At 35.4% G+C, this 27,611-nt stretch overlaps 2 protein-coding genes across 3 annotated transcripts; one reads left to right on the forward strand and one right to left on the reverse strand.

The window, feature by feature from the left end:
* Positions 1-831: 831 nt before the first annotated feature.
* LOC105192556 (nicalin-1) lies at positions 832-15,999 on the reverse strand. Of its 2 annotated transcripts, none has more exons than XM_025301103.1 (6): positions 15,707-15,999; positions 15,265-15,594; positions 14,957-15,166; positions 14,349-14,753; positions 3,961-4,181; positions 832-1,115 (listed from the first exon to the last, which is right to left on the reverse strand). In XM_025301103.1, exons 1-6 carry the CDS (start codon positions 15,734-15,736, stop codon positions 977-979), a joined length of 1,335 nt encoding a protein of 444 aa, XP_025156888.1. In that variant the 5' UTR covers positions 15,737-15,999; the 3' UTR covers positions 832-976. The 2 variants fall into 2 exon arrangements, with proteins under 2 accessions (XP_025156888.1, XP_025156890.1); XM_025301105.1 differs by having other exon boundaries at positions 838-1,115; positions 15,265-15,515; positions 15,707-15,992.
* A 9,906-nt stretch (positions 16,000-25,905) lies between these two features.
* Positions 25,906-26,818, forward strand: LOC112589100 (uncharacterized). The gene is made up of 2 exons (XM_025301114.1): positions 25,906-26,100; positions 26,167-26,818. Exons 1-2 carry the CDS (start codon positions 25,906-25,908, stop codon positions 26,611-26,613), a joined length of 642 nt encoding a protein of 213 aa, XP_025156899.1. The 3' UTR covers positions 26,614-26,818.
* The last annotated feature ends 793 nt before the right edge of the window (positions 26,819-27,611 follow it).

Genomic DNA, 27,611 nt, shown 5'->3' on the forward strand with positions numbered 1-27,611 from the left:
AAAGCATTAGGAACGATTCAAAAGCAAGGAAATTGAGTGCCGTACGAATTGAAGTCAAGAGACGTCGAACGGCGCTTTTTCACGTGTGAACAGCTACTCCAACGGCAGAAAAGAAAAGGTTTTTTGCATCGTATCGTGACTGAAGATGAAAAGTGGATATGCTACGATAACCCAAAGCATATAAAATCGGTGGGTAAGCCCGGCCATGCATCAACATCGACGGCAAAGCCGAATATCCATGGTTCCAAGCTCATGCTCTGTATTTGGTGGGATCAGCTGGGTGTAGTATATTATGAGCTCCTCAAACCCAACGAAACCATCATGGGAGATCGCTATCGACTACAATTGATGCGTTTGAGCTCAGCATTGAAGGAAAAACGGCCGCAATACGAGGAGAGACACGACAAAATAATTTTGCAGCATGATAATGCTCGGCCACATGTTGCAAAACCGGTCAAAACCTACTTGGAAACGCTTAAATGGGAAGTCCTACCCCACTCGCCGTATTCACCGGACATTGCTCCTTCCGATTACCACTTGTTCCGATCGATGACTCATGACCTAGCTGAGCAGCACTTCCATTCTTATGAAGATGCCAAAAAATGGGTCCATTCGTGGATAACCTCAAAAGATGAATCGTTCTTTCAACATGGTATTCGTATGCTGCCAGAAAGATGGGAGAAATTAGTGGCTAGCGATGGACAATACTTTCAATGACATGTTCTTTACTAATTTTTTTAAATAAAGCATTCATTTTCACGAAAAAACAGCGAGAATTTATTCAAGTCCCCAATATATTCCCGCAAATACCTATATATGCATGTGTGGTTCATATATTTTATTTATTATACATTTCTATATATAATATAATTCCGGTAAACTCTTCTTATAATATAGATCGGTTATTCAATATTAATGAAAATTCATATTCGAATGAATAGAACTCAGTTTCTTATTTATAAATATAAAATAAAATTTAAGCAACTTTGCTTTTCGCGGAGAGTCTTATGGCTAAGGAATAAGCATGTGGAAAATTATGCACAATTATGTACAGTATCCCCAGATACAAAATTATGCCAATTGTAAGAAAGAGGTCAAACACAGCCGGCTTTACACTGAAATAAAATAAAAATTATTATATAACTAAAGTCTATTTATATATAATTATTATTCACTAGATATTGTAAACATGTATTAGGGAGAAGGGCGCAAATAATTTGTTAAAAGCTGTTTTCCTTTTCGAAACTATTGGAGACATAGATTTGAAATCTTATTTTTACATTAAATAGAAAGCTAATTTTACACGTAAAAAAAATTGTGAAGAGAGACAAAAAGGCTTACTGGCTTTTTTATTGGAATGTGACGTAATTCTTTATTATTTCGATAGCTCTAAATTAATAACATTTAAAATGTTTTCTTTTTATTCTATTTCTGTTCTGTTCTTTTTATTGTTAATGTGTTACGAAAAAAAATGTATTTCAAAGAATAACTTTGGAACAATGTCGAAAAATAACAAAATACATGAATTTAAAACCGAAGTAAATATATTCTAGTTTGAAAATTGTTTTATTAAACATTCAAAATGTATCTACGGACATTTTACTAAGTGTTTAAAAGATGTTCACGGGCTTTTAAAAACGTATTAATACGTTTCCACATATTGGTTCGGACACCTAGTAAAATTAAAAGAGTAACCGTTTTACAAGCAATATTCTTATTTTCATAGCTTTCTTCATTGTTAAAACGTTATTTCATATATTATACACCGCTATTGCGGCGTGGCGTATTTCTTATTGATCTACACCAACAATCGATGCATACTCATATAGTACGCATAGATATGTAGATAGAATGTCTTCCTTTACGAAATATGAAGTGACGAACAAAATACAGAATATACGTTTACGATTAATAGATAAGCCTAGTACAAATAAAAGTAATGTTTGCTAGAATAAATTTATGGTACGTATTCTAAAGAAATCTATCTTGAAAAAATATCGGAGTGCGTAGAAATATGATATATCCATGTTCAAACATTCTCTCTCGCTTTTCCGCTTTCTTCGTGTATACATATTAACGAAAATATACGTTGTATTTGTACATCACTTATTAAAATGATGTTTATATTAAAATGAAAAAATATCAATTATGAATTGTGCAATGTCGTAGCTATATTTATAGGAACATATTGTGTATTACTAGATTATTAGTAGTTACTAGATGACAGTGAAACAAATGTTAATTTTGTGCAAAGCAAAACTTGTAAAATGATACTGATTTATACAAGTAACACATCCGGAATAAGACAACATATTTGCACAACTACCATTATATCTGATACTACCTGATACTCTAATATTAAGAGAAGATGAAGAAAGATGAATTAAGACATACTTGTATATTAATATGTAGCGAAGATTTACGTCCAATTAATTTTGTTGTTGTTCTAAGAGCGAGCGAGGCATAGTAGATAGCGCACTAGTCAAAGCTGAAGATAATGGGTTCAATTCCCGAAAGAACCGCAGAACCGAAAAATTGTATACAATCTCCTAAACCACCGAGAGTCCTGTCTAGCAAAATCTCTCTAATATTGCCGTTCGGAACCGGCGTTAATCTGTAGGTCCCGTATGTGGATAATCTAGGTGCGCAACACATGAAATAGAGTTCACCAATCGGAAATTGAATGTCCGAAATTGGATATGGCATATCAAGAAGAATTTTATTGGAAGTGAAGGCTTCTTCTCAAAATTGCACATGTGTTACTAAATATGAGTACGAAGTATGGCAAAATTGATGCGGCGTTAGTTTTGCCATATCATACGATCATATCGATCATATATTGTAAAATTCGACAAGCAATAATAAAAATTAAGAACGCTATTGCTTTTAAGCAATGCGCCATAATGCTATCACGTTGTTTTATTTTTATCGTTTCATCAAACGAAAGCACGATTTGACACTTCTAAGCTATATTGCCTTGGTTTCGGGACTAATCGGTTTCGGAAGTCGGGAATAATTAGGAATTTCAAGCTTCGACAGTCTCAACTGAGAGCATCGAGACAAATTGAACTCATTCCCGAAGAGCTCTCGTCGCTTCTATCCCCTCCACATTTCACAGGACAGCGACAGCATCGGAGTCGTCAAGCGTAAGCAATTAGGAGTGGGAGTAGAACAGCGCGCGTGCGAATTGCAAGCTTTTAGAGTTTTTATTTGATCAATGAAACTTTACTATAAAAAAACATAAAAAACAATAAAAAATGAATTGATAAAAATGAATTACTGTTAATGATGATACTACGAAAAAGTCACATGTAAAAAGTAATTTAATTTGGAAAATCATTGATAAAAATACTGTTTAGAGAACTTTTCGATGGCCTTGATCTTGAGATATATCATATAAATATCATATAAATCATCTTCCTGTATGGCCTTTAAGAAAGATTTCAGCCGGTGCTTTATTGTTTTGTTTATTACAAAATTATTAACAAAAAGGTTTTATAAATTTTTTTGTCATATGTCATACTGTCATATGTCATTCTGTCATACTGTAAAAAAGGTAAACTGTTAAAAAAGGTTAAAAAAGGTTACTGTTAAAAAAGGTAAACAATATATGTATGTGTAGGAGAGGGGCTCTACCCCTTCCCTTGTACTCTCCGAAAAAATGAATTTAACCTAACCTAATCTATTCTATATATTTTTGTATATGGTTTTTCAATGAGATACTTTAATGTGGTTTTATAATGTCCAGCTAAATATGTCGTAAACTCTATCTCCCGTAAAAGCTCCTAAAAGTTCTCAAAAGAAATTTTTCTACATATAAAATAATCAGCCCCCATATTCCATTTAATGTAAATAAAATTCAAGTAATATCTTTCGTGGTTTCGAAAAAAACAGCTTTCAACAAGTTATTTCAACAAGTTATTTAGTTTACTCTATATAAAAAGAAACTATATTTTTTACCTATATACATTCAGAGTTGCTTTTGCAACATCGTAGAAAACGAATTCTGGATCTCGTTTGTCAGGAGTGTGCAATGTGATTTTAACATCTCCTAAATATCTCGCCATCGCTTCTTTCAAGGTAGCAACTAGTAAATTATGCTTATCTGCTAGTAGAGATGCTGCTCTTGGTTGAGAAGCAAAATAATTAAACCATAAAGACAGCGATTCCTTCGAAACATCCTACAACGAAATATTTTAATATGAAATTACTTCTTAAATATTTATTATTATATATTATTTACCAACATTCATAATTACTAAATCTACCCTTATGAAAAAAACTATAAGAATACGAAAAAATTACTAGCACACTATTGAAGAATTTCAGTCTTTCAATAGTATACCAATAATTTTTTCGTATTTTTTATTTATTTTTGTTTTTTTCCGTAGGGGTATACATGATGCAGATTATTTTTAAGGGAGTTCAACTAGTAATTTTTCTAGTATATTCTAATATGTAATTTTTTTATAAAAATATATTTAAGATATGTACAATGTATATAACAATTAATGATAATGTTCATGTGCAGGTATAACGAATAAAATTGAACAAAAAAGTTGTCGAACATTCGCAGATTTCGCAATAAAATTATTAAAGAATTAATTACATAATTTACAAATAAGTGGTAAGACAAATTTTAAGCAAAATCTCATTCAAAGATGTCTCGAATCTATTGACGATCTCTTGATAATAATGGATGGTGCATAATGCTAGTCAATCAACAAGTTTAAGTCATGTCGAATGAGACTTTGCTTGCTTACAGAGTTCATCCTATCTCTTTCCACGCTCTTATTTGTTAAGGAGATCCTGGGGCGGCAACCGAAAGCCGATAACGCCCTCATCTGAGCGGAACTAAGAATATCGGTAATACTGAAAGTTTCAGTTCCGTTATTTTTGACATATATCGATATTTTTATAAAGACGCTCCGATATATAGGGTGTATGCGAATTCGTATTACAATTTTTTATCATACGATTACCGTGTGTTAACCCATTAACACCCAAGCGGACAAAGCAGGATACTCAAATGTCCGTTTACGTCCGCTTGGGCGTTAATGGGTTAATTGAGTTGTGTATATTGCACGCATCGAGTTATTACGGTCAAGTTCAGATAATAGATTCCTCAGCTGCTTGAGCTAAGATCCTAGAAAAAGATTGATACTTAATGTGGTAATGCATTATAAAAATATGAAAATGGCCACGAAAATTATATCTGTAGTGGAAAAGATTTTAAGACTCACATAACGTTATTTTTTACTATATTTTTATAATGTATTACCACGTTAAGTATCTATACTTTTTCGTACCAGGATCTTAACTCAAGCAGCCGAGGAGTCAATCATTTAAACTTAACCATAATGATCTGATGCCTGCAATATCTATACGTAACTCAATTAACTACAATGCCGTCGGTAATGATAAATCGTGTGATAAAAAGTTGTAACACAAACTCGTATATACCTTGTATATTGCGAAAATATATATTATAAAAATATATAGTATACATAATGCATATTATAGATTTTCAATATTCGCATTGTATATCGAAATATAGTCTATATATAGTCTATATAGGGTGTTCATTTGAAAACTTTCCAGCTAATTATCTCGAAAACTATGAAAGATATTAAAAAAAAAGCTAAAACACGTATTCCATGATTTCGAAGGAGAAAGAGAATGGCATTATTAGTTTTTTATTTAGAGGGCATTTTCAAGGTCAATTGGAAGCCAACTAAATTTTTTAAAATAGAAAGCCCAATTTTTTATTATATCTTCTTTTTCTACCAATTAATTTTAACAACTTTTATCTGAAATATTTTTTTATTTGCCTAATATTTGTTGAAATATTTAAGGGAAACTTGGTAACTTTTTCAACATTTAACATTTAACTTACGATATCTCACTAACTATCTGTCGAAAGAAAAAATAGTATTAGACTTTTTTACTTTATTTACTGTCAAGAATATATTACTATAATAGTGTCCTAACTTTTGTTAATTTATTGATCTTTGGAAATTTCAAAATTATCAAATTACCAAAAGTCAAGACACCATTGTAACCATACTTTTGAGACCAAGTAGAATAAAAAGGTCTCGTATCACTTTTTCTTCCGACAAACAGTTAGTGAGATATTGTAAGTTAAATGTTAATAAAATTGCCAAGTTTTCCTTAAATATTTCAACAAATATTAGGTAAATAAAAAAATATTTCAGATAAAAGTTGTTAAAATTAATTGGTAGAAAAAGAAGATGTAATAAAAAATTAGGCTTTCTATTTTAAAAAATTAAGTTGACCTTCAACTGACCTTGAAAATGCCCTCCAAATAAAAAACTGATAATGCCATTCTCTTTCCTTTTCGAAATTATGAAACACGTGTTTTAGCTTTTTTAACATCTTTCAGTTTTTGAGATAATTACCTGAAAAGTTTTCAAATGAACACTATATATAGAGCAATCTTTTAAAACACATAAAAACAGCAATAAAAAGTAGGAAGTTTTTTGCATTATATTCTATGTGTTGAGACATAAGATATCTTGAATTTTTAGTGTTTTATCGTCTCATATAAGTGTACAAACAATTTTATAACACAAATATCTATTTTTGTCGCACATATATTTAGAATACAATTCCATAATATTGCTCACACTGTTTTCGCTGTTTTTCCGATACATGTATTTTAAAAGGAATTTGCATGTACTTAATATGCAAATAATATATTTTCAAAACTTATTTTGTGTCTTATATAGTACATATCATTTATATAGTATGCATCGTTTTTGTTATGTACATACGATAGAAGGTCGTGCACGACGTAGATAGATGTAAGTCAAAAATATGTGGCTCAAATAATATTATTGCGCTCACTCTCGCACTCGCGCTTTCACTCGGGTAAATGACAACACCCGCGTAACGACTAAGAAGCTTTAATTTTTACAGCACAACTCGCTCACGTTTTAAACAAGAATAATTCTCTATTTTAATAATTCTGAATTCTCGCGTCTGTCTTCGATGACAGCTTGCCAGAGACTCTCTATCAGCTGTTCTTGTTGTTTACTTCTTATCGATTTTACGTCGTCAGGACAATCCTCACTCAGATGTCAAAATCAGCATCGGATGCCTAAGGCTCACGGACAACGGACGCTGCTACAAACCTTGTGGCTCGGATACAACAATATGAATAACAAATAACGATCAGCGGCGTGACAAAAGCGAGTGCGTTTCTTTTAATTGTAAAAAAACAAAACTGCATCGGCAGAATAACAAAAAGATGAGGCGCGTGAAAGGCCGCAGTCCATCGGAAACAAACGAACGAAGCGGATGAAAATTCGATGAAAAGTGATATAACAACCGAGGCAATAGCATATACATACACACCTCCATACACGATTAATACTTATAAACGAGCCTATATAAACATACACGAGCATAACGAGCCATAAATGAATAATAATCGAGCATATACATGAATAATATCCGAATAATACATAAACATACATAACAAGCGATACACGAACACATATAAGTTATACGAGTGTACGAGCAGTATGTGATTGTTATGGGTCAACAAAATAAACACAAAAATGTTGGTCTCGATACGACGCAACAGCTTTTGAATCGATATAAGTAAAAAACTAATAAAAAGTGTACCATGCAAACTTCTTAGCTATGTACAATTATTTATATATTTGTGTAATTTAATATAATAAATATAAATTTACAAATATCTACAACACAGCTTTCTCTTAAATATACCACGACATTATTATATGAAAAGAAAATATGGAATGGACTTCTCCGTTGCCCATTTCCGTGAGAACGCAACTAATATATTTTTTTTCGTTTCATCGATTTTTGTCAAAACATTATATCAAGGCGTCTTTCTTCTCAAAAATATTCTTTCGAGATTTTTTGAAATAAGATTTTATCGTCTTGAAAAAGATAGCAGTTTACTGAATTCTATAATTTTGGAAGTGCATAATAAATTCTTAGATTTTTAATTGCAAGGATTTTCGCCTAATGCTATAGTAGTAGCGAAAGCTACAGCATAAATTTCACAAGACGTGGAATCCAATTGTATATCAACAATTTCAAAAATGATATTGCGTTAGCTTATTTGCGGATAACAGCGATGAATATATTAGGTGAATTAATTCGGTCCGTTTTTTTCTTCCAAAAAAAAAAAAAAACTTTAGTATGAAAAAACATGAAAAAGTACACTAATCAAAGTATTTGCCATCGCTTGCTACTATTTTTTCCATCTATCTGGCAGTTGTTGCATTCCGTGACGGGAAAACGACTCGTCCTTCGAAGCGATCCATTCACTGAGCCATTTCTCTATTTTTTCATAATTGTTGAAGTGCTGCTCCGAAAGCCCGTGTACCATCGATCTGAACAAGTGATAATCGGATGGAGCAATATCTGGTGAATACGGCGGATGAGATAAAATATCCCAGCCAAATGCTTCCAAGGTGGCCTTCACAATCTTTCCAGCATGTGGCCGAGCGTTATCGTGCTGAAAGATCACTTTATCGTGTCTCTTTGCATATTCCGGCCGCTTATTCTTCAATGCGTTGTTTAAACGGATCAATTGTTGTTGATAAAGTTCGGCAGTGATGGTTTGGTTCTGTTTTAATAGTTCATGATACACTACACCTTCCTAGTCTCACCATATACAGAGCATTACTTTTTTGCTGTGAATATTCCGCTTTAGTATCGATGTGGATGGATTTCCTTCGTTTGGGATTATCGGTATATATCCACTTTTCGTCTCCAGTCACAATACGATATAAAAAATCTTTTCTTTTTTGCCTGGCAAGCAAAATTTCAGACACGGCTTTTCGCCTCTCGATGTCTCTTTCTTTCAGTTCGTATGGCACCCATCTTCCTTCTTTGTAAATCTTTCCCATGGCTGTCAAACGCACAGAAATTGTTGATCGATCAACATTCAACAATTGCGTGAGCTCATGTTGCGATTGACACGGATCTTTATCGATTAGCGCCTGCAATTCCTCGTCCTCGAACTTCTTCGGCTAACCTGGACGAAGTTTGTCATCAACACTGAAATCATCACTTTTGAAACGTCAAAATCATTCTCTGCATGATTTATCGGTGGGAGCACTTTCACCATAAGCTTTTACGAGCATTCGATGAGCTTCAGCGGCTGTTTTCTCCAAATGAAAACAGAAAATGAGAACTTCCCGGAAATTATGCTTTTTTGGCTCGAATTTCGACATTTTCGAATCAGATAAACACGATGTTATTGTTACAAATCCAAACGCTTATCAACTGAATATTATTGCCAGATATCAAAACTAAAAAATAAAGCCTTTTGCAGACATTAGAGATTAGAAAATTACATAGTACAGCAATTGATCGTTAAATGAATCGAATTAATTCACACACCTAATAATTTTTTTCTTTATCTACCAACTTATAGTACGTGCAGTCAGATAAACTGTCGTATACGTGAAGTTTGATGTCATCGAAGAAAATACATCGCCAATGATCACTGCAATTATCTCCAATGATCTGTAAGCTTTTATTGCTTTGACTAGCTATAATCATGTGAGATAATTTTAAATATAGCACACTTTGTGTTTCAAATGCAGAAGTTTTCCTCACGACGCATAAAAATCGATCCAACGATTCATCGTTTAACTTGTTGCATCTAAGCAGGATATTTCACCAAAGAAAAAGAAGTAATCATGTCATCAAGAATTCTCTCATATCTTGCCGTATCATCTTTTGTTAGATCTCGTTTGTCATTCGAGTAATTAACAAAGAGATGACAATCGTCATTTTGCTCTATATCTAGAGAAGCAGGAGCAGATTGCAAAACATTTGATTTTAATCGTTTACTCTCTTGGATGCTTTCGCTTTTTATATCTCGTCGGTTAGTTTTTCGACTAATAATTTTTTTATATGCTTCTTCTTTAGCTTCCATTATATATCTTGTATCTCTAACTGACATATCTATTATGGCAGTTGTCCAAGATTTCCGGAAGCATTCATTATAGAAGTGTGTCAAATAGCGCAGTATCTTATTTTCCCAGAAAGCAACGTCTTTGTTAATACGTATAATTTTAAAACTTTTTGACATCCATATAATAAAAATGCAATAACCTCGCTGCGTTATATTCAATTGGTCTTGAACCTGATAAAAATATCGGTGATTGTGACTCATTTTATCAGAACTTTTTCTATCAAAAATGCCTTTCAGTTGAAGCAATGTCTTTATAGCTTCGTCTGCTGTTAAATGTCTGGCTGACAAAGGATTTGATCTCTATCAGACCATCTTTTTCAATGAGTCCGTCGGGAGAAGCACCCAAGCATAAATTTTCATTATCAATAAATAATCCGTAAATTTTTATTTCTTTATTGAGCTTTACACTCAATTCTTTCCTTGCGTTTTCTTCGCTTTCACGACCATATTTTATGGTTACGGTGTCGATAAACGGAGGAAACAAAATGTTTTTTATGGTTGCTGCGCGAGACGTTGTCGATCTCATGACACACGGTGACACATGGTTCCAAAATTGAATGCTGTCAACATTTCGCGTTTCAATGAATAATATAATTCTCATTTTGATCTATCATATCGTATTCAATTTTCTCTCTGTTCCTACTATTTTTGAACAACTTATTCCGCGTTCTTTACATCGGTTATGTTCACCAAAAATATGGCTAGGAATGACATCTGCACCAACTGGATATGTCCCCTACACTGACTGGATATGTTCCGGCTGGATATTAAATGATTTTTTCGAAGTTGTTCGTATACATCAAGTGAAAGATTTGGTTTTTGCGATTGCGAGCCGTAATAACGATCTGTTCCTGATTCTCGTTTTAACTTTTTTTGATCTTCCATCTACTTCTCGAGATTCTCTGGTTTTCACAACTTTTATCTGTCATCGTTTACCCAGTTTTCTGACAACGGGAGGAGCACTCTTATATATGTCTTTATGCACTTGCATAAGGATTTGTTGCGTATTATACTGCACAACTGCTCCCGCAATTCTAACATCGTAGAAGTCTCGTTTACCAAAATTAATATACTTTCCACCGATTTCTTTGCAGATTATCGAATTGAACGATTCTGCTGGATTATTCGTTACATTCAATAACAAACTATCGGAATGAGCGCTTATATATCTGAGAATATCATATTCTCGCATACAGACCGTGCAACTGTAGAAATGGTAATATTTTTTCTCCATATCATAACAGTCATAATTTTTATAGTCATAATTTCTACAGTCATAATTTTTAGTCATAATTTATATACAGGGTGCACGATTTATCTGAAGACATTGAAATATCTCGAGAACTATGCATTGGATAAAAAAAAGTGGTTAATGAAAGTGGTTAATGAAAGTTGTTAGTCTCGAAGGGGGACATCCAATGATACCAAACTCGACCTCCCACCCCACCCCCTGGGGGTGGGGGTTGGGGGCAACTTTGAAATCTTAAATGGAAACCCCCGTTTTTTATTGCAGATACGGATTCTACGCCACAAAATACGTAAATTTTGTCCGAAACTTTTTTTTTTTATTTGTGATAGATGGCGCTGTAATCACAAAAAATTATATTTTCCGCAATTCTCCAGAAATGATCATTGGATTGAGAAATAAAAAATACCTGTTCAATATTTTTAAAAAACATAATAAAAGTTATCCCCCCCCATCCTCTCGGGGTAGGGTGGGTGATAACGTTCAAATCTCAATTGCACTGTCTTTTATAATAAGCCGTAGGCATTGCACTGCCTTTTATAATAAGCCGTAGTTCGCCATGCATCCACAGTGGCGCGTCGAGCAGTTCCCTCTTCGATTCGGGTTCCCATTTGAGATTTGAACGTTACCACCCACCCTACCCCGAGAGGATGGGGGGGAATAACTTTTATGTTCTTTAAAAATATTGAACAGGTATTTTTTATTTCTCAATCCAATGTTCATTTCTGGAGAATTGCGGAAAATATAATTTTTTGTGATTACAGCGCCATCTATCACGAATCAAAAAAAAAGTTTCGGACAAAATTTACGTATTTTGTGGCCTAGAATCCGTATCTGCAATAAAAAATGGGGGTTTCCATTTAAGATTTCAAAGTTGCCCTCAACCCCCACCCCCAGGGGGTGGAATGGGAGGTCGAGTTTGGCATCATTGGATGTCCCCCTTCGAGACTAACAACTTTTATTAACCACTTTTCTTTATCCAATGCATAGTTCTCGAGATATTTCAATGTCTTCAGATAAATCGTGCACCTTGTATATATCATAGGCATAATTTTTCTCCATATCATCACAGTCATTTGCGTATTTACGATCTGCGTTCTTTACATCGTTTATGTTTACCAAAAAGGCTAGGAATGACATCCGCACCAGCTAGATATGTCCCCGTACCCCCTGCATCGACTGGATACGTTCCGGCTAAATATTAAAATGTTTTAATAACAATTTTAATAAAAAATAAAATATATTTTATTAATTTACTCTTTCTGCCCATTCTCCCCTCTTCATCTCATTCCCTCGTCCCCTCCCCCCTCTCTCCCTCCCTCTTTCCTATCTTTGTTCCCTCGATCGCGCACTTATTAGGCTCATATCACACTACCGGTCTGCTTACGCTCCACTCACGTTTCGCTCACGGTCCGATCAAATATTCTTTCATTGTTTATAATGTACAGGGTGTAACATCAACATACAGGTCAGTATGACGGGTTGCTTGCCCCTATCGAACGATAATGCAGAGGTTGCCGAAAAAATCACTCGTTGATTTTGTTGTAGTAATGATATTTGCAGTGCTTCCAGTTATGACATGTGCAACTAATTTTATACCGTGATCGTTATGAAGTTTATCGACCGTTTATCAACAGAACTTTATTAAATTAAAAAAGATATTTATAAAAGTGAAACTAAGAAATAAATATTACGGAATTAAGCAGAATAAGAGTGATAGTTAAAAAAATAAATAATACAACATATTTTCTGGTTTCGCGTAATTTCTTAATTGCTTTCTTACGTTGAAAAGTTCGATAAAAATGGGAAGTTAGAAAGAACGATACAGAAATATTTAAGTCTTATATATTGTATTTCATCCATGTTTCTATAAAAGATCACTTCTGCAAAAGTATGAATTACTGTAAATATCATCATCAACAAAATCAACGAGTGACCTTTGCAACCTTGGGAACAAAGAGAGGGAACAAAAATGTGAAAAAGGGAGGAAGGAAGGGAGAGAGGGGGGAGGGGGCGAAGAAGTGAAGTAAAAGGGGGAGAATGGGCAGAAAGAGTAAATCCATAAAATATATTTTATTTTTATTAAAAGGTAACCTCTGCATTATCGTCCGAATAGGAGCAAGCAATCCGTCATACTGACTTGTATGTTGAAGTTATACTTCTGTATATATCCATATTATTAGCATTACCTGTAATATTGATGTGTACATTATAAACAATGGAAAAATATTTGATTGGATCTTGAGCGAACCGTGAGTGGAGTGTGAGTGAACTAATATTGCGATACGGGCTTAATGAACGTGCGATCGAAGAAACAAAGATACGAAAGAAAGAGTTTCAACTAAAAATCTTTTTATTAAATGCACAGATTGAAAAATCCTTTTGTACAATGAAAGTATTTATAATAACAAAGGCCAGGAGCAACAATTTCATATAAAATTAAAAGAAAATTAAACAATTACAGTTTCATTATCATAACATGACTCTATGCATGAAACAGACAAGAATAGTACGATTGTGTTTGCCTGCAGATTCATCGATCATGATTATGCGGAACTAATCTACTGTTTTATTTTATCTCAAAGTGTAGCAAACACAATTCCACATGCAACACATTAACTTTCGACTAAAAACTTTTTTACACAGACTTTTAAGCTTATTTTTTTGTACTTTAATATTATTCTTTCATATTATGTTTAGTCTTGGAGCAAAAGCTTTTACATGGATAAACTGCAGAACTTTTATATTTTATTAATATAGTTATGATCCAACGTAGAACACGATAACGAAACAATAACTTTTTTAATTTTTTTAACTTTTTATTTAATTTTACATAAAACTGTAGATCCCGGATCTTCGTTATTATAAGTACTTTAATTGTGGTAAGGAATTCTTCAATCTGTACAACAAAAAGATTTTTAATTGAACAGATTGAAATCAATATGTCGGTAAAACAGATGGCTTCTCCTTAATATTGTTTAATTAATTCCTTAATAACTATTGCGAAATCTGCAGCGTTTAAAAATTTTCCTGTTTGGTTTGATCGAGCACAAGCACTATAATTATCACACACACATACATACACACAATATTATGAATATAGCAATATAAACATACCAATGAACCAGCAAAGATTTGATTAGAACTCAAATTATATATATGACGCGCTAATGCTTCAGAGACAACTTGAGTATGTTTGTACAATTTATCTACTTGTCCTTCCCTAGTAACATCTAATACAGTAGTTCTAGATAGATCTTCGTGACTCTTTAATGTAGACAGAGTCGCAGCTGGCAATCTTCGAATGCTGTATCTTTCATGTTCCCAAGCTAATATTTCTTCTGCAAGATTTATCTTTTTATGAACACCTTCAACATTGATAGCATATAAGGACTGTGACACAGCCTTAAGTTCTTTGTAAAACAAACCACCAGACGAATTTTCTTTAGGCGGTTTCGATACATGTACGTATAAATTATCACTTGCGGAAAGTGTATCGAGGCATATAACATAAGCTGCGTCCTACAATCAAAATAAATATAATTGTATATTTGAATATTTACATTGTATTATATGAAAAAAACAAGGATGTATACAGAATTAAAATTCTTAGTTTATTACTGTTGACACATTAAATTACAGTAGATATATTATGTCGAAAATGAAATATCATATATCTTCTTTTATATTGTCAATAAATCCGCAGTTTTGCATGCTATAATTACCTGTATAATAGATCCTTCAAGACCATCCAATTGATCTTCTAACCATTTCTTGCTACCTTGATAATTTAATTTACCAGCTCCAGTTATAATGAAAACAAGATTGTATTGTGGTCTTGATCGACCGGTAGAATATAAGGCAGAGAACAGTCTTGCTATTTCTAGAAGCATTGATATGCCAGAAGCATTACTGTCTGCACCAAATGATAATTCCTACAATGGCAATAAAATGTACCATATCTTGTTTAACATGATATATAGAGTTTTATAAATATTAGATATTACATAATATTAAAAAAAATAAAACTTACAGGCGCTATGCCAGCACTATCATAATGTGTCACTATCGCTATTGTAGGTAATTTTTCTTCAGCACCAGTACCAGTCAATTTGCCATGCAGAGTAGCAACTTTGACATCTGTTTTAGGAAGCGCTTGTCCAGAAGCTACTACTACTTGATAACCACTAGCGGAAATTGAATTATACATGGCTTCTGCTGCTGAACCAGCTTTTTCGTCAGTAATAAAGCCTTCCGCAATATCATCTAGGATTGTTTGAAGATCTGAATGCCATAATACAAAGTATACTGGTATCATCGTCTCAGAACCATACATCATAGACTCTTCTAAATTCATAATGTGCTAAAATCAAAATAAGTTATAAAAGTGTATCTTGTAACGAATTATTTCTAATCATTTAAAATAGTAATATGTTAAAACATATTGCAACGATAATATTAATTTTATGATTAACCTGCTTTTGTTCCATCATTAGCTCATCCATTCTTTCAGGTAAAACAATTACCAATGCACCAGCTTTACTTTTAATAGATTGGAAGAAAGATGGTGTGATATCTAAAATTTTTGCGACGACGCAGTGTCTAGAAGTACTCCATCCAGTCAATGATCTTGCCTCTAAAGAAATAGGTGCGTTTCGGCAACCTACAGCAAATCGTTATTTATTTTTTAATTTATTGGTACATGCACACACGCCAATACATATTTTCTCGCTACATATTTTCTCATATTATAAGTGGAAAACTAATTAATCCTAATAATATGATATCCAACGTATTACACGAAATAAAAACGTGAGCGCCGACCCGGCAGAATTCTTATGGGAAATTATAAATAATATAAAGGGTTTTTCAATAAGGGCGGGTCGATGTTGCAATGGAATAAAACAAGCTGTGTGTGAGGTATTAACGAAATTCTTTTTTTATTTGAAAGGCCCATGTATGCCATTATGTGTGGAATATAACATCGTTCAAATGTCCGCCGCGGCTTCTCACGGTGGCACGGATCCGAGTGGTCCAATTTTCAATGATTCTGCCGCATAGATCCGGCTGAATTTGAGCGATGGCCTGGGTTATGTTGACTTTAAGGGCATCGGTCGATTGCGGCTTATTGGCATAGACCTGCGATTTCAGAAAACCCCACAAGAAAAAGTCTAGCGGGGTTAAATCGCACGATTTTGGTGGCCAATTCACGTCACCTCTGCGAGAGATAACCATACCCTCAAATCGTTCATGCAGAATGTCCATCGTGGCGTCTGCTGTGTGGCACGTAGCGCCGTCCTGCTGGAACATGTCGTCCACGTCCATATCGTTCAATTTGGACCAAAAGAAATTGGTTATCATCGTTCTGTAGCGCTCGCCATTGACGGTGATGGTCTCATCAACGTCGTTTTCGAAAAAGTACGGACCAATGACGCCACCGGCCCAAAATCCGCACCAAACAGTAACTTTTTGTGGATGCATTGCTACCTGTTGAACCTCGTGTGGGTTGGCGTCGTGCCATGTACGGCAATTATGTTTGTTAACATAGCCATTCATCCAAAAATGCGCCTCGTCGCTAAAGATGATTTTTCGGACCCCAAAATTGGGGTCCTCTTCCAAATGCTCCGAAGCCCAGTCAGCGAACAAGCGGCGTTGTCTATGGTCATTAACTTTGAGCTCTTGGGCCAGTTGGATCTTGTACGGGTGCAGGCCCAAGTCCCGACGCAAAATTCGTCAAGTTGAAGTCTGCGAAAGGCCGAGTTCTTGTGCACGGCGAGGAATTGACTACCTCAGGTTCTCCTGCACACTTTCACTTACAGCGGCGATGTTCTCGGTCGATCTGGCGTTCTTTTGACGTACGGGTGTTGGCTGATCGTTTACCGAACCGGTCGTCTCGAATTTGGTCACCAAACGTTGGAAAGTCGACTTTGAAGGGCCACCGCGTCTGCCGTAAAATGGGCACAACGCGCGCAACGTTTGCACTAACGAACACTCATTTTGATAATAAAGTTTTATCATTTGGACGTGCTGCTCAATCGTGTAACTTGTCATGGTGATTTGGCATCAGTGACTGAATAATAAACAACAGGTTAGACAGACGCCGCCAAAACATGGCCGCCACAGGCTGCCAACATCGACCCGCACCAATTGAAAAACCCTGTATAATATAATACTGATTTTTGGAAATTTCAAAATCATCAAATTAACAAAAATCAGGGCGCTATTGTAACAATATATTTTTGAGACTAAATAAAGCAAGAAAGTCTAGTACTACTTTTTCTTCGGACAAATAATTAGCGAGATATCGTAAATTAAATATTATTAAATATTGAAAAAGTTATTAAGTTTTGCTCAAATATCTCAAAAAATATTAGACAAATAAAAAAATATTTTAGACAAAAGTTGTTCAAATTAACTAGTAGAAGAAAACAGTGTAATAAAAAATAAGGGTTCCCGTTTAAGAAACGCAAGTTGATCTCCAAATAACCTTGAAAATAGAGGTTAAGGTCAAAGTCAAGGTCATCATAAGGTAGCTCACTTAAATCCCTACAACTTTTACGCAGATCATTTTCCTTGAAACTTCAATATTGAAGTTATTTGGGGTTGGACATTAAAATGGGACACCCTGTATATTAGTATGTGTGCGCGTGCATGTGTATGTATGGGCACGGGCACAAATATATAAGTAAGTAAATAAATATAGCGGGTGAGTCAGTTATAGAGTTACAGACTTATATTTCGAAAACGAAGCATTTTAGTGAAAAATGTACCAGGCAAAATTGTATGGTTTCAAGAAGGACATAATACAAAAAACTATATTAGTTTGTTTACAGATGATACTTTCGAGATATTCACTGATCATTGCTTTTTTTAAATGAAAATCCCAATTTTTTATTACACTATTTTTTTCTACCAATTAATTTGAACAACTTTTATCTGAAACATTTTCTACTTGTCTAATATTTTTTTAGACATTTAAGGAAAACTTGGTAACTTTATTAACATTTAACTTACAATCTCGCTAGCTGTTTGTCAGAAGAAAAAGTGGTTCGAGACCTTTTTATTCTACTTAGTCTCAAGAGTATGGTTACAATGGTGCCCTAACTTTTGGTAATTAGATAATTTTGAAATTTCCAAAGATCGATGAGTCTTTTTTTTTCCGACAAATAGTTAGCGAGATATTGCAAGTTAAATATTGAAAAAATCATCAAGTTTTCCTTAAATATCTTAAAACATATTAGGTAAATAAAAAAATGTTTCAGACAAAAGTTGTTAAAATTAATTAGTAGAAAAAGATGATATATAACAAAAATTTGGAATTCCATTTAAAAAAAATAATGGTCGGTAAATATCTTGAAAGTGGCTTCATCTATAAACAAACTGATATATTTGTTTTATATTTCTCTTTAAATCATATAACTTTTGTCTGAAATATTTTTCGATTTAATGCAGTGTTTCTAAGATATTTGAATGGATCCTTTAAAACGGGACCCTGTATAATATAATTAATAAATATGCAGAATACTGATATCAGCTCTGATTTCTCTGATAATCACATATGTTGCCGCTCATAAGTATGCTTATTTCCTCAAACTTTTTTTGTCCGTGACTTTTTTATAAAAGGTGACCTACCACCTACAACTTGCAGAAGGTTACATGAACATGCCCTTGAGAACATATATAAAGATCAGAGAAATTAGAATTGATACTAGTATTCTGCATATTTATCAATTATATTATGTATTTTATAAATTATGTTACACACTTTTCATATTTTACTTTACATTATATGTTAAAAAGATGGCATATTCCTATTTCTATTGAGATATGTATATATGTATATTTTTAGTAAATACATTTCAAATAAAAATTGCACTTTCTATATATGCTCTTTCGACATTTACATTAATATTAAATTTCAGATGTATAAAACAAATAAAAAAATAAAAATATATAAAGAGATTTGTATGTGCTTGTATGATAACATGTATATATGTAATAAACATGTTTCAAATTGAAAATATATTTTCTATATGTTTTTTCGATATATACTTATATCAATATTAAATTTGAAACAACCGAAATGCGTGAAGCACACCGTGCCTATATTACGCGAAACTGCGAGTAATACGAGGTGAGATATTAATATCTCAGTAATGGCTGAACCGAGCGAGGTTTTTTAGTCTCAATCGACTCGGCCTTAAACATTTGGAAGAAAAGTGTTCTTGTGCTTTTTGTATACGTTGTCTCTGTGGAGGCATTTTAAGATAAATAAAGTCCGAATCACGGAAAATTTCGATTCAGTAAGAAAGAAACGTCGGACGCAGAGGAGTAGGGATATGCATGCACATTGCTTTTTCGACACCAGGGGCGCTACGAGAGCGCTGAAGAAGCAGACAGCAGCGAATGCGAGCGAGTAAGTAAGAGATATGCTAGAATATAGTATCCCTTTAGTAAACGAGGCGTGTAACGCTGCGAACTTGTCGGTCGGTCGAATCTATCGAAATGTTGAGGTCCCTTTTCCGCGATGCTGATTGGTCGTCATTGCGGCTGGCTTTGTGCCGTTTGCGGCTGTCATCGCGGCGAATGACAGCCGAGTGACAGTTTGTATGAAAGGAGTCCGAATGGAGTTATATTAGTGAGAGAGAGCGAGAGAGAGAGAGGGGGAGGGCGAGAGAAGGGGGAGAGGGAGGGAGCGGGGGAGAGAGAGAGAGAGAGGGAGATGGAGAGGGAGGGAGGGAGAGAGAGAGGGAGAGAGAGGGAGAGAGAGAGAGAGAGAGGGAGAGGGAGGGAGAGAGAGAGGGAAAGAGAGAGGGAGAGAAAGAGAGAGGGAGAGAAAGAGAGAGGGAGAGAGAGAGTGAGGGAGAGAGGGAGAGGGAGGGAGAGAGAGAGAGAGAGGGAGAGGGGAGAGTGAGGGAGAGGGGGAGAGTGAGGGAGAGGGAGGGAGAGAGAGAGGGTGAGGGGGAGAGTGAGGGAGAGGGAGAGAGAGAGAGGGGGGGAGAGTGAGGGAGAGGGAGATGGAGAGGGAGAGAGAGAGATGATGATAGCCGTTTATTAGCTTCAATAGCTACATATAATTTGCTTTTAAATACAATAAATAATATTCTAGTAAGATATTCCGCTCAACGGAACTCTCTTACATATTTGTTCCCCTCTCTCTACTCTGAATATATTTCACTAACTTTCTTCTGAACTTTGGCAAACTGTCTTCTCTTTTTACTTCATTCGTCAACGCATTGTACATTTTCATTCCTTTATACCATAACATTTTTTGTTCTTTCGTGGTTCTACATCTATTGATATAGATATTTCCTTCTTGTCGCATGCTTACACCCTCTCCATATTGTACTAAATCTATATTGTTTTGCATATACAGGGTGCACGATTTATCTGAAGACATTGAAATATCTCGAGAACTATGCATTGGATAAAAAAAAGTGGTTGATGAAAGTTATTAGTCTCGAAGGGGACAGAAAAAAATCCGGCGATGTCAAATCAGGCGACTTAGCAGGCCAATTAATCAGGCCACCTCTGCCAATCCACCGACCATTGTAATCACGGTCTAATACTTCCCGTGCGATTACAGCGCCATCTATCACGAATAAAAAAAAAGTTTCGGACCTAATTTACGTATTTTGTGGCGTAGAATCCGTATCTGCAATAAAAATGGGGGTTTCCATTTAAGATTTCAAAGTTGCTCCCAACCCCCACCCCCAGGGAGTGGGGTGGGAGGTCGAGTTTGGTATCATTGGATGTCCCCCTTCGGGACTAACAACTTTCATCAACCACTTTTTTTATCCAATGCATAGTTCTCGAGATATTTCAATGTCTTCAGATAAATCGTGCACCCTGTATATGGGACATAACCTATTTACAATTTTATATATAAGTACACAAGTATTGTACTCAATTCGTTCTTTTATCGACATAAAATGTAGCGCTTTTAGCATATCAATAATTCTTATTCTTCTGTTGCACCTAAGTATTATTCTCATCCCTTGATTTTGCATCTTTTGTAGATGTTCCAAATTTGTATTACTTACACCCACCAATATAGATGAGCAATATTCAAACAACGGACTTACTATTGTTTTATACATAATGCACCTCATGTTTACTGATATATTCATCCCAATTCTCCGCATAACATCTAACTTCGCGCCTACTTTTTTACTAATATAGTTTACATATTTAGAAAAATTTAAATTCTTATCAATTATTACTCCTAAATATTTAATTTCACTCACAATCTCTAGTGTCTTATTCTGCAGCATAACTTTTAAATTGTCCTCTATTGCCTTTTTTCTAACTCCTCTCAATAACATAACCTTCGTCTTATCAACATTAACACACAGTCTATTTATCCTTAACCATTCTTCCACTCTCCTCATTTGCTCATTCAGACTATCATTAATTTCCACAATTGAATACCCCGTCGTATAAATCAGTGCATCATCCGCAAACAATCTTATTGCACAGTTCTCACTAATAGCCTCTACTATGTCGTTTATGTATATTATGAATAACAAGGGTCCTAACACTGACCCTTGAGGAATACCTAGATCCACATCAACGGGATTTGACAGGACTCCATTAAATTTTACTCTCTGAGATCTATTCTGCAAGTAACTTTTAAACCAGTTTAATACTGCCCCTTGTATCCCATACCATTGCAGTTTATTAATCAAGATTTCTCTATCCACTGCTTCAAATGTTCTTTTTAGATCTAAGAAAACCACTCCTATCATTTTTCTATCTCCTATTATTCTCTTCCAATCCAAAACTACCCACTGTAATGCAGTTTCGCATGAATGTTTTGCCCTAAAGCCCGATTGACACTCTGATCAGTTCATTATTTTCTAAGTACTCTACTAATTGCTTTTTAACTATTATCTCCAATATTTTCTCGTATACTGGTAATTTATTTATCGGTCTAAATTCTTCAACTTTATTCGTTCCTCGAACTTTAGGTACCGGAACTGCAATCGCTTCTTTCCATTCATTAGGGAATACTCCCTTTTCGGGAGTGACTTATTTAGTATAGTGCATATTTTTTCCCCTGCTGCTTCTACTACATGCTTCATTATTTCTACTGTTATACCTTCTTCTGTACCTGCCTTATTTTCTAATTTTCGGACTATTTTATATAATTGCTCTATTTCTATTTGTGTGAATATTTCTAGAACACAGTCAGTATATTTTCTGTATCCTATGCAATCTTCCCTACTAATTTTGGGTGTTATGCCCTAATACTGTCAACAAAATACCAATTAAATTTATCGGCCATTTCCTCAACATTACAGGTTACTTTCCTTCCTACTTGTATTTCTTTATATCCTTTATCAGTTTCATTACCTTTCAACATTTCTTTCAGTACCCTCTACATTTGTTTCGGATCCTTTTTATTTTTATTTAGTTTTTCTTCTATATAACCTCTTTTTGCTTTCCTGCATATACCCACAGTTTTATTCCTTAGCTGCCTAAATACTTCGCAGTCACTTTCATTTTTACTTATACGAGCTACCTTATGTGCTTCGTCCCTTTGCTTTATTAGTTGATATATGTACTCACAAAACTATTTCTTTCCCTGTCTTTTCTGCTTTAGTAGCATTGTTTTTTGTGGCGCAGTTAAATCAAGACACTTGATAATCTCTCTAACCATCAAATTTGTTAATATATTAATATTATCTTCTTCAATAACATTCAAACAAGTGCTTATCTTTCCTTTAAATTTACCTATATCCATTCGCTTATAATCTCTGTACTTAATAATTTTATTCTCATTTGTTACCAGTTCTACATTCCAATATAAAACTATTGCCGAATGATCCGTTATCTTGGGTTCATGCCATACTTCAACTTCCATCTCAATATTAGAAAAAACTAAATCAATTATTGTTTCCGAGTTTAATATAATTCTAGTTGCCTCTCTTACTAGTTGCTTCAAGCCTACAGAATTCGTTACTCTAGTTAATTTACTTTGAGTAAAATTATTTACTTTCATATCTATGTTGAAGTCGCCCATTATTGCCATTATTACCGTTATTCTGCATACTGCTAATACATGTTTCCTCAAGAAAGTCAATGAAACTAGCATCTTTTCCATTTGGCGAGTGATAAACCATCATGATTATTCCTATATAGTTTCTGTCTTTCATTTGTACTATTATTGTCCACAAATTTTTCTCGCAGGCTTCTATAGCTATTATTTCAAATTTAATTCTTCTATCTATATATAATAATACTCCGCCCGTTCTACTAGATTCTGAGTCACCTCTCACACAAACATACCCGCTAATGTATAATTCGTGATCCTCTATCTGCTCTGTTACATGAGTTTCAGTTAATCCTATTATATTTGGTTTATATTTCTTTACCAACACATTCTCTATTTCATCTTTGTCTCAAAAATCCCTGTGCATTTAAACAGATTATTTTGCTTCTGTCCCTGCTTACGTTCCCTGATTGCTATATATTATTACATTTGATTCTATCTTTTTGTTTTTCTATTTCTTTCTTAAAACACGGACAATTACTATCATACACCGAATGATCCGATTTCAAGTTTTTAATTTTAAAGACCCTAATTTCTTTCCTCACAGTTACCACACTTTTTCGTCTCACTTTTACATTCCTTCATTGCATGTTGTTTTGCGCAATTTCCGCAGGTTTTTTTTTCTTACAATCTTTAGCAAAATGATAATATCCACAACACTTGAAATACCTTAGAATCCCTATATAGTCTTGTACTTTGCATATGTTCCACCCTATTTTTAATTTTCCCATCTGCAAAAATTTCTCTCTTGTCTCATTATTCACCTCCGCTATTACCACTAACTTTTCTGAATTAGCCTTTGCCGCCTTATACACTATCTTTCTCTCGACGTTATTTTTCTCCAGTCCATTTTGGTCCACTATTTTCTCCCAAAATTTTGTTCGTTTTCACAGATAGAGAGAGGGAGAGAGAGAGAGAGAGGGAGAGAGAGGGAGAGAGGGGGAGAGAGGGGCAGAAAGAGGGAGAGAGAGGGAAAGAGAGATTGATTGATTGATTGATTCTTTATTAGCTTTTTCAGCTATTTTGATTACATATGTTTACGTTAATCCTTATTTATGTCAAACTACTTATAATGAACTCTTTTAACATACGTTTAAATATATCCAATCTTTCGCACCGTTTAACTTCGTCCGGCAGAGCATTGTACATTATTATTCCCTCAAATAATAGACTTTTTTGGGCACTTTTTGTTCTACGAAAGTCCACCGCAATATTCCCGGCTTGCCTTGTTTGCTTTTCAGTTATATGTCACACTACACTAAGTCTATCACTTAGCTGCTCTGGCATCATGTTATATAAAATCTTGTAAATAAATATAATCATATTATAGTATAATCTCTGCCTTATGGACATAAACTGCAACGATTTTCGCATATCTATCACATTGCAATATGACTCTCATAGCTCGGTTTTGCGCTTTCTGCAACCTACTTAGCTGTGACTCACCTAAATCAGCTAACAGTGTCGCACAATATTCAAAGTGCGGTACTATAATTGTCTTATATATAGGGTTATAAGTTTACAATCTGAAGTTTAGGTTATAAGTTTACAATCTGAAGTATACAGGTAGATTACATTAAGACAAACATAAAAGTCCCATACCGTTTACCGAGATTCGCAATGATTATCGAGTTATTAATGACAGAAATCTTGAAGAGTGGGAGCGCGCCGGCATAGATGATTGGAGAAACGTTGCAGCTGCTCAGGCTACAGCGCGGCCCACTCGGCACAGCAACTGTGGACGGCGTGCGGTGAGATGTAATTCCGACGAGATAAAACAACGAATAGCGGCGTGTTGTCCTTCCCCTCGTCTTCCCGCTATGTCGGCGCGCTTCTGCTCCTCAGATTTCTGTCATTAATAACTCGATAATTATTGCGAATATTACAACACGGTATGGGACTTTTATGTTTATCTTAACCCAATCTATCTTCACACTTCGGGTTGGCAGCTTATGACCGGCCACCCTATAAACGCGACGAAGACATTCTCATATCACATCTCAACGGCGAATCTCTTTACGCCGTCTTCGTCGATCGTCAATTGTTTTAGGCAAACTCGTGGAATGCGGCTGCGGACACGGCCTCAGTGGACGATACAGCCTGAAGAAATAACTATTGGAAGAAACGTGTAAAAATGTTCACCGCGAGTGAATACGCCGATATGATTATAACGTACGGTTTGGCGGGTGAGAACGCACTTGCCGCGGAACGTTTATACGCAGAAAGATTTCCCGCGCGCGACAAACCCTCTCGACACACAATTGTCTCGTGTATTGCGAGATTAAGGGCGACGGGATCGGTCCTGCGACATACACGAGAAGAAGGTGAAAGAGTGCAGAATGTAAATACCGAAGAGCGCATTTTGCACGAATTTGAGAGAGACACCGGCAACAGCACGCGAAAGGTAGCGACTGCATTGGATGTCTCGCGCAATTTGGTGCGGCGCACATTACGGGAGAACAATCTGCGCCCGTATCATTTCCAACGCGTGCAGTAACTTCTCCCAGCAGATGAGCAGAAGCGCGTCTTTTTCTGTGAAGGTATTGGCTTTACAAGTTATTTCTTTTGCTGCCAGTTTATTGATTTTATTAATCACCGTTGAAATACATAGGTTTACTCATGCAGTGTCGGCGGGATATTTCATTCCCCGACCGCATCCTGTGGACGGACGAGTCGACCTTTACACCGAACGGTGTATTTAATTCGCGGAATTTCCTATTGTGGCAGGAGGAATATCCACACGCCGTTCGAGAAGGCGCGTTCCAGTACCGCTGGAGTATTAATGTTTGGGCCGGAGTAATTGCGGACCGAGTGGTGAGTATCATTCGATTGAAGAAACTTCTTTCTCGCAATGATTTTCTAATATTTCATAATTTTCAGATCGGTCCGTACTTTTTGCCACCTCGGCTTAATGGCGAGATTTATGCGGATTTTATCAAAAATCAACTCCCAGGGCTACTCGAGGACGTCCCTCTACAGGCACGAGCGGAGTTGATCTTTCAACATGATGGAGCTCCTGCGCACTTTAGCCGGCAAGTGCGAGATACATTAGATACGCGTTTCCCGGAAAGGTGGATAGGTCGAGGTGGTCCGATCACCTGGCCGCCGCGATCTCCTGACCTTAATGTGCTCGATTATTTCTTATGGGGTCACGTTAAGAATTTAATCGAACAGCGGCGTGATGGTACAGAACAAGAAGTACGTGAGGCAATTGACGCGGCCTTCAATACTATCACGCCGGAAATGACGCACCGAGCAACGCATGATATTAAACGAAGAGCCAAATTTTGTATGCGAGGACGACACTTCGAGCAGTTTTTACATTAATGCATTAATGTACAGTGAATTAGGCCTCCTGGGGATACCACTATAAAAAAAACGCGCCATGCTATCTACCGCTAGGTGGTGTGGAAAGGATAGCACCGATAATTATCTCCGCAAGGAGAACGCGTGACGAAAACGCGCATTTATAGGGTGGCCGGTCATAAGCTGCCAACCCGAAGTGTGAAGGTAGATTGGGTTAAGATAAACATAAAAGTCCCATACCGTGTTGCAATATTCGCAATAATTATCAAGTTATTAATGACAGAAATCTGAGGAGCAGAAGCGCGCCGACATAGCGGGAAGACGAGGGGAAGGACAACGCGCCGCTATTCGTTGTTTTATCTCGTCGGAATTACGTCTCACCGCACGCCGTCCACAGTTGCTGTGCCGAGTGGGCCGCGCTGTAGCCTGAGCAGCTGCAACGTTTCTCCAATCATCTATGCCGGCGCGCTCCCCTCTTCAAGATTTCTGTCATTAATAACTCGATAACCATTGCGAATCTCGGTAAACGGTGTGGGACTTTTATGTTTGTCTTAATGTAATCTACCTGTACACTTCAGATTGTAAACTTATAACCACCCACTCTGTATAATACATCTAGTATATGCCGATATATAATTTCCTATTCTATTTAAAAAACTTATTTTTTTCCCTATTTTCTTTAACATGTAATCGCAATGATCGTTAAACCTAAGACTGTCATCAATCATTACGCCTAAGTACTTCATTACTTCTACCCGCTCTATCACAGTACCATCCAAACATTTCAGAGCAATATTACCTTTCAACTCTTTTCGTATACTTCTAACTATCATATATTTTGTTTTCTCTGCATTCATCTTTAGTTTATTATTATTCATCCATTCTCCCATTACATTTAACGCTACATTCATTTTCCTCTCTATCTCCATACTACTTTCGCCTGTTACATATATTAAGGTATCACCTGCAAACATTTTTATTTTACAATCCTCCGGGCAAGCTTTAACAATATCATTTAT

This window comes from Harpegnathos saltator, unplaced genomic scaffold (assembly GCF_003227715.2).
Source record: "Harpegnathos saltator strain DR-91 unplaced genomic scaffold, Hsal_v8.6 scaffold402, whole genome shotgun sequence".
NCBI lineage: Eukaryota > Metazoa > Arthropoda > Insecta > Hymenoptera > Formicidae > Harpegnathos > Harpegnathos saltator.

Bases quoted from the DNA above. Each gene is read 5' to 3' on its own strand.
- LOC105192556 (XM_025301103.1), bottom strand. From the start codon at position 15,736: ATGGATGAGCTAATGATGGAACAAAAGCAG. The intron at 15,167-15,264 runs GTAAGTTTTATT...TTGCCATTGTAG, and splicing joins ATAGTGCTGGCATAGCGCCT to GAATTATCATTTGGTGCAGA. The intron at 14,754-14,956 runs GTAATTATAGCA...TTTTGATTGTAG, and splicing joins TTGAAGGATCTATTATACAG to GACGCAGCTTATGTTATATG.
- LOC112589100 (XM_025301114.1), top strand. From the start codon at position 25,906: ATGCAGTGTCGGCGGGATATTTCATTCCCCGACCGCATCCTGTGGACG. The intron at 26,101-26,166 runs GTGAGTATCATT...CATAATTTTCAG, and splicing joins GAGTAATTGCGGACCGAGTG to ATCGGTCCGTACTTTTTGCC.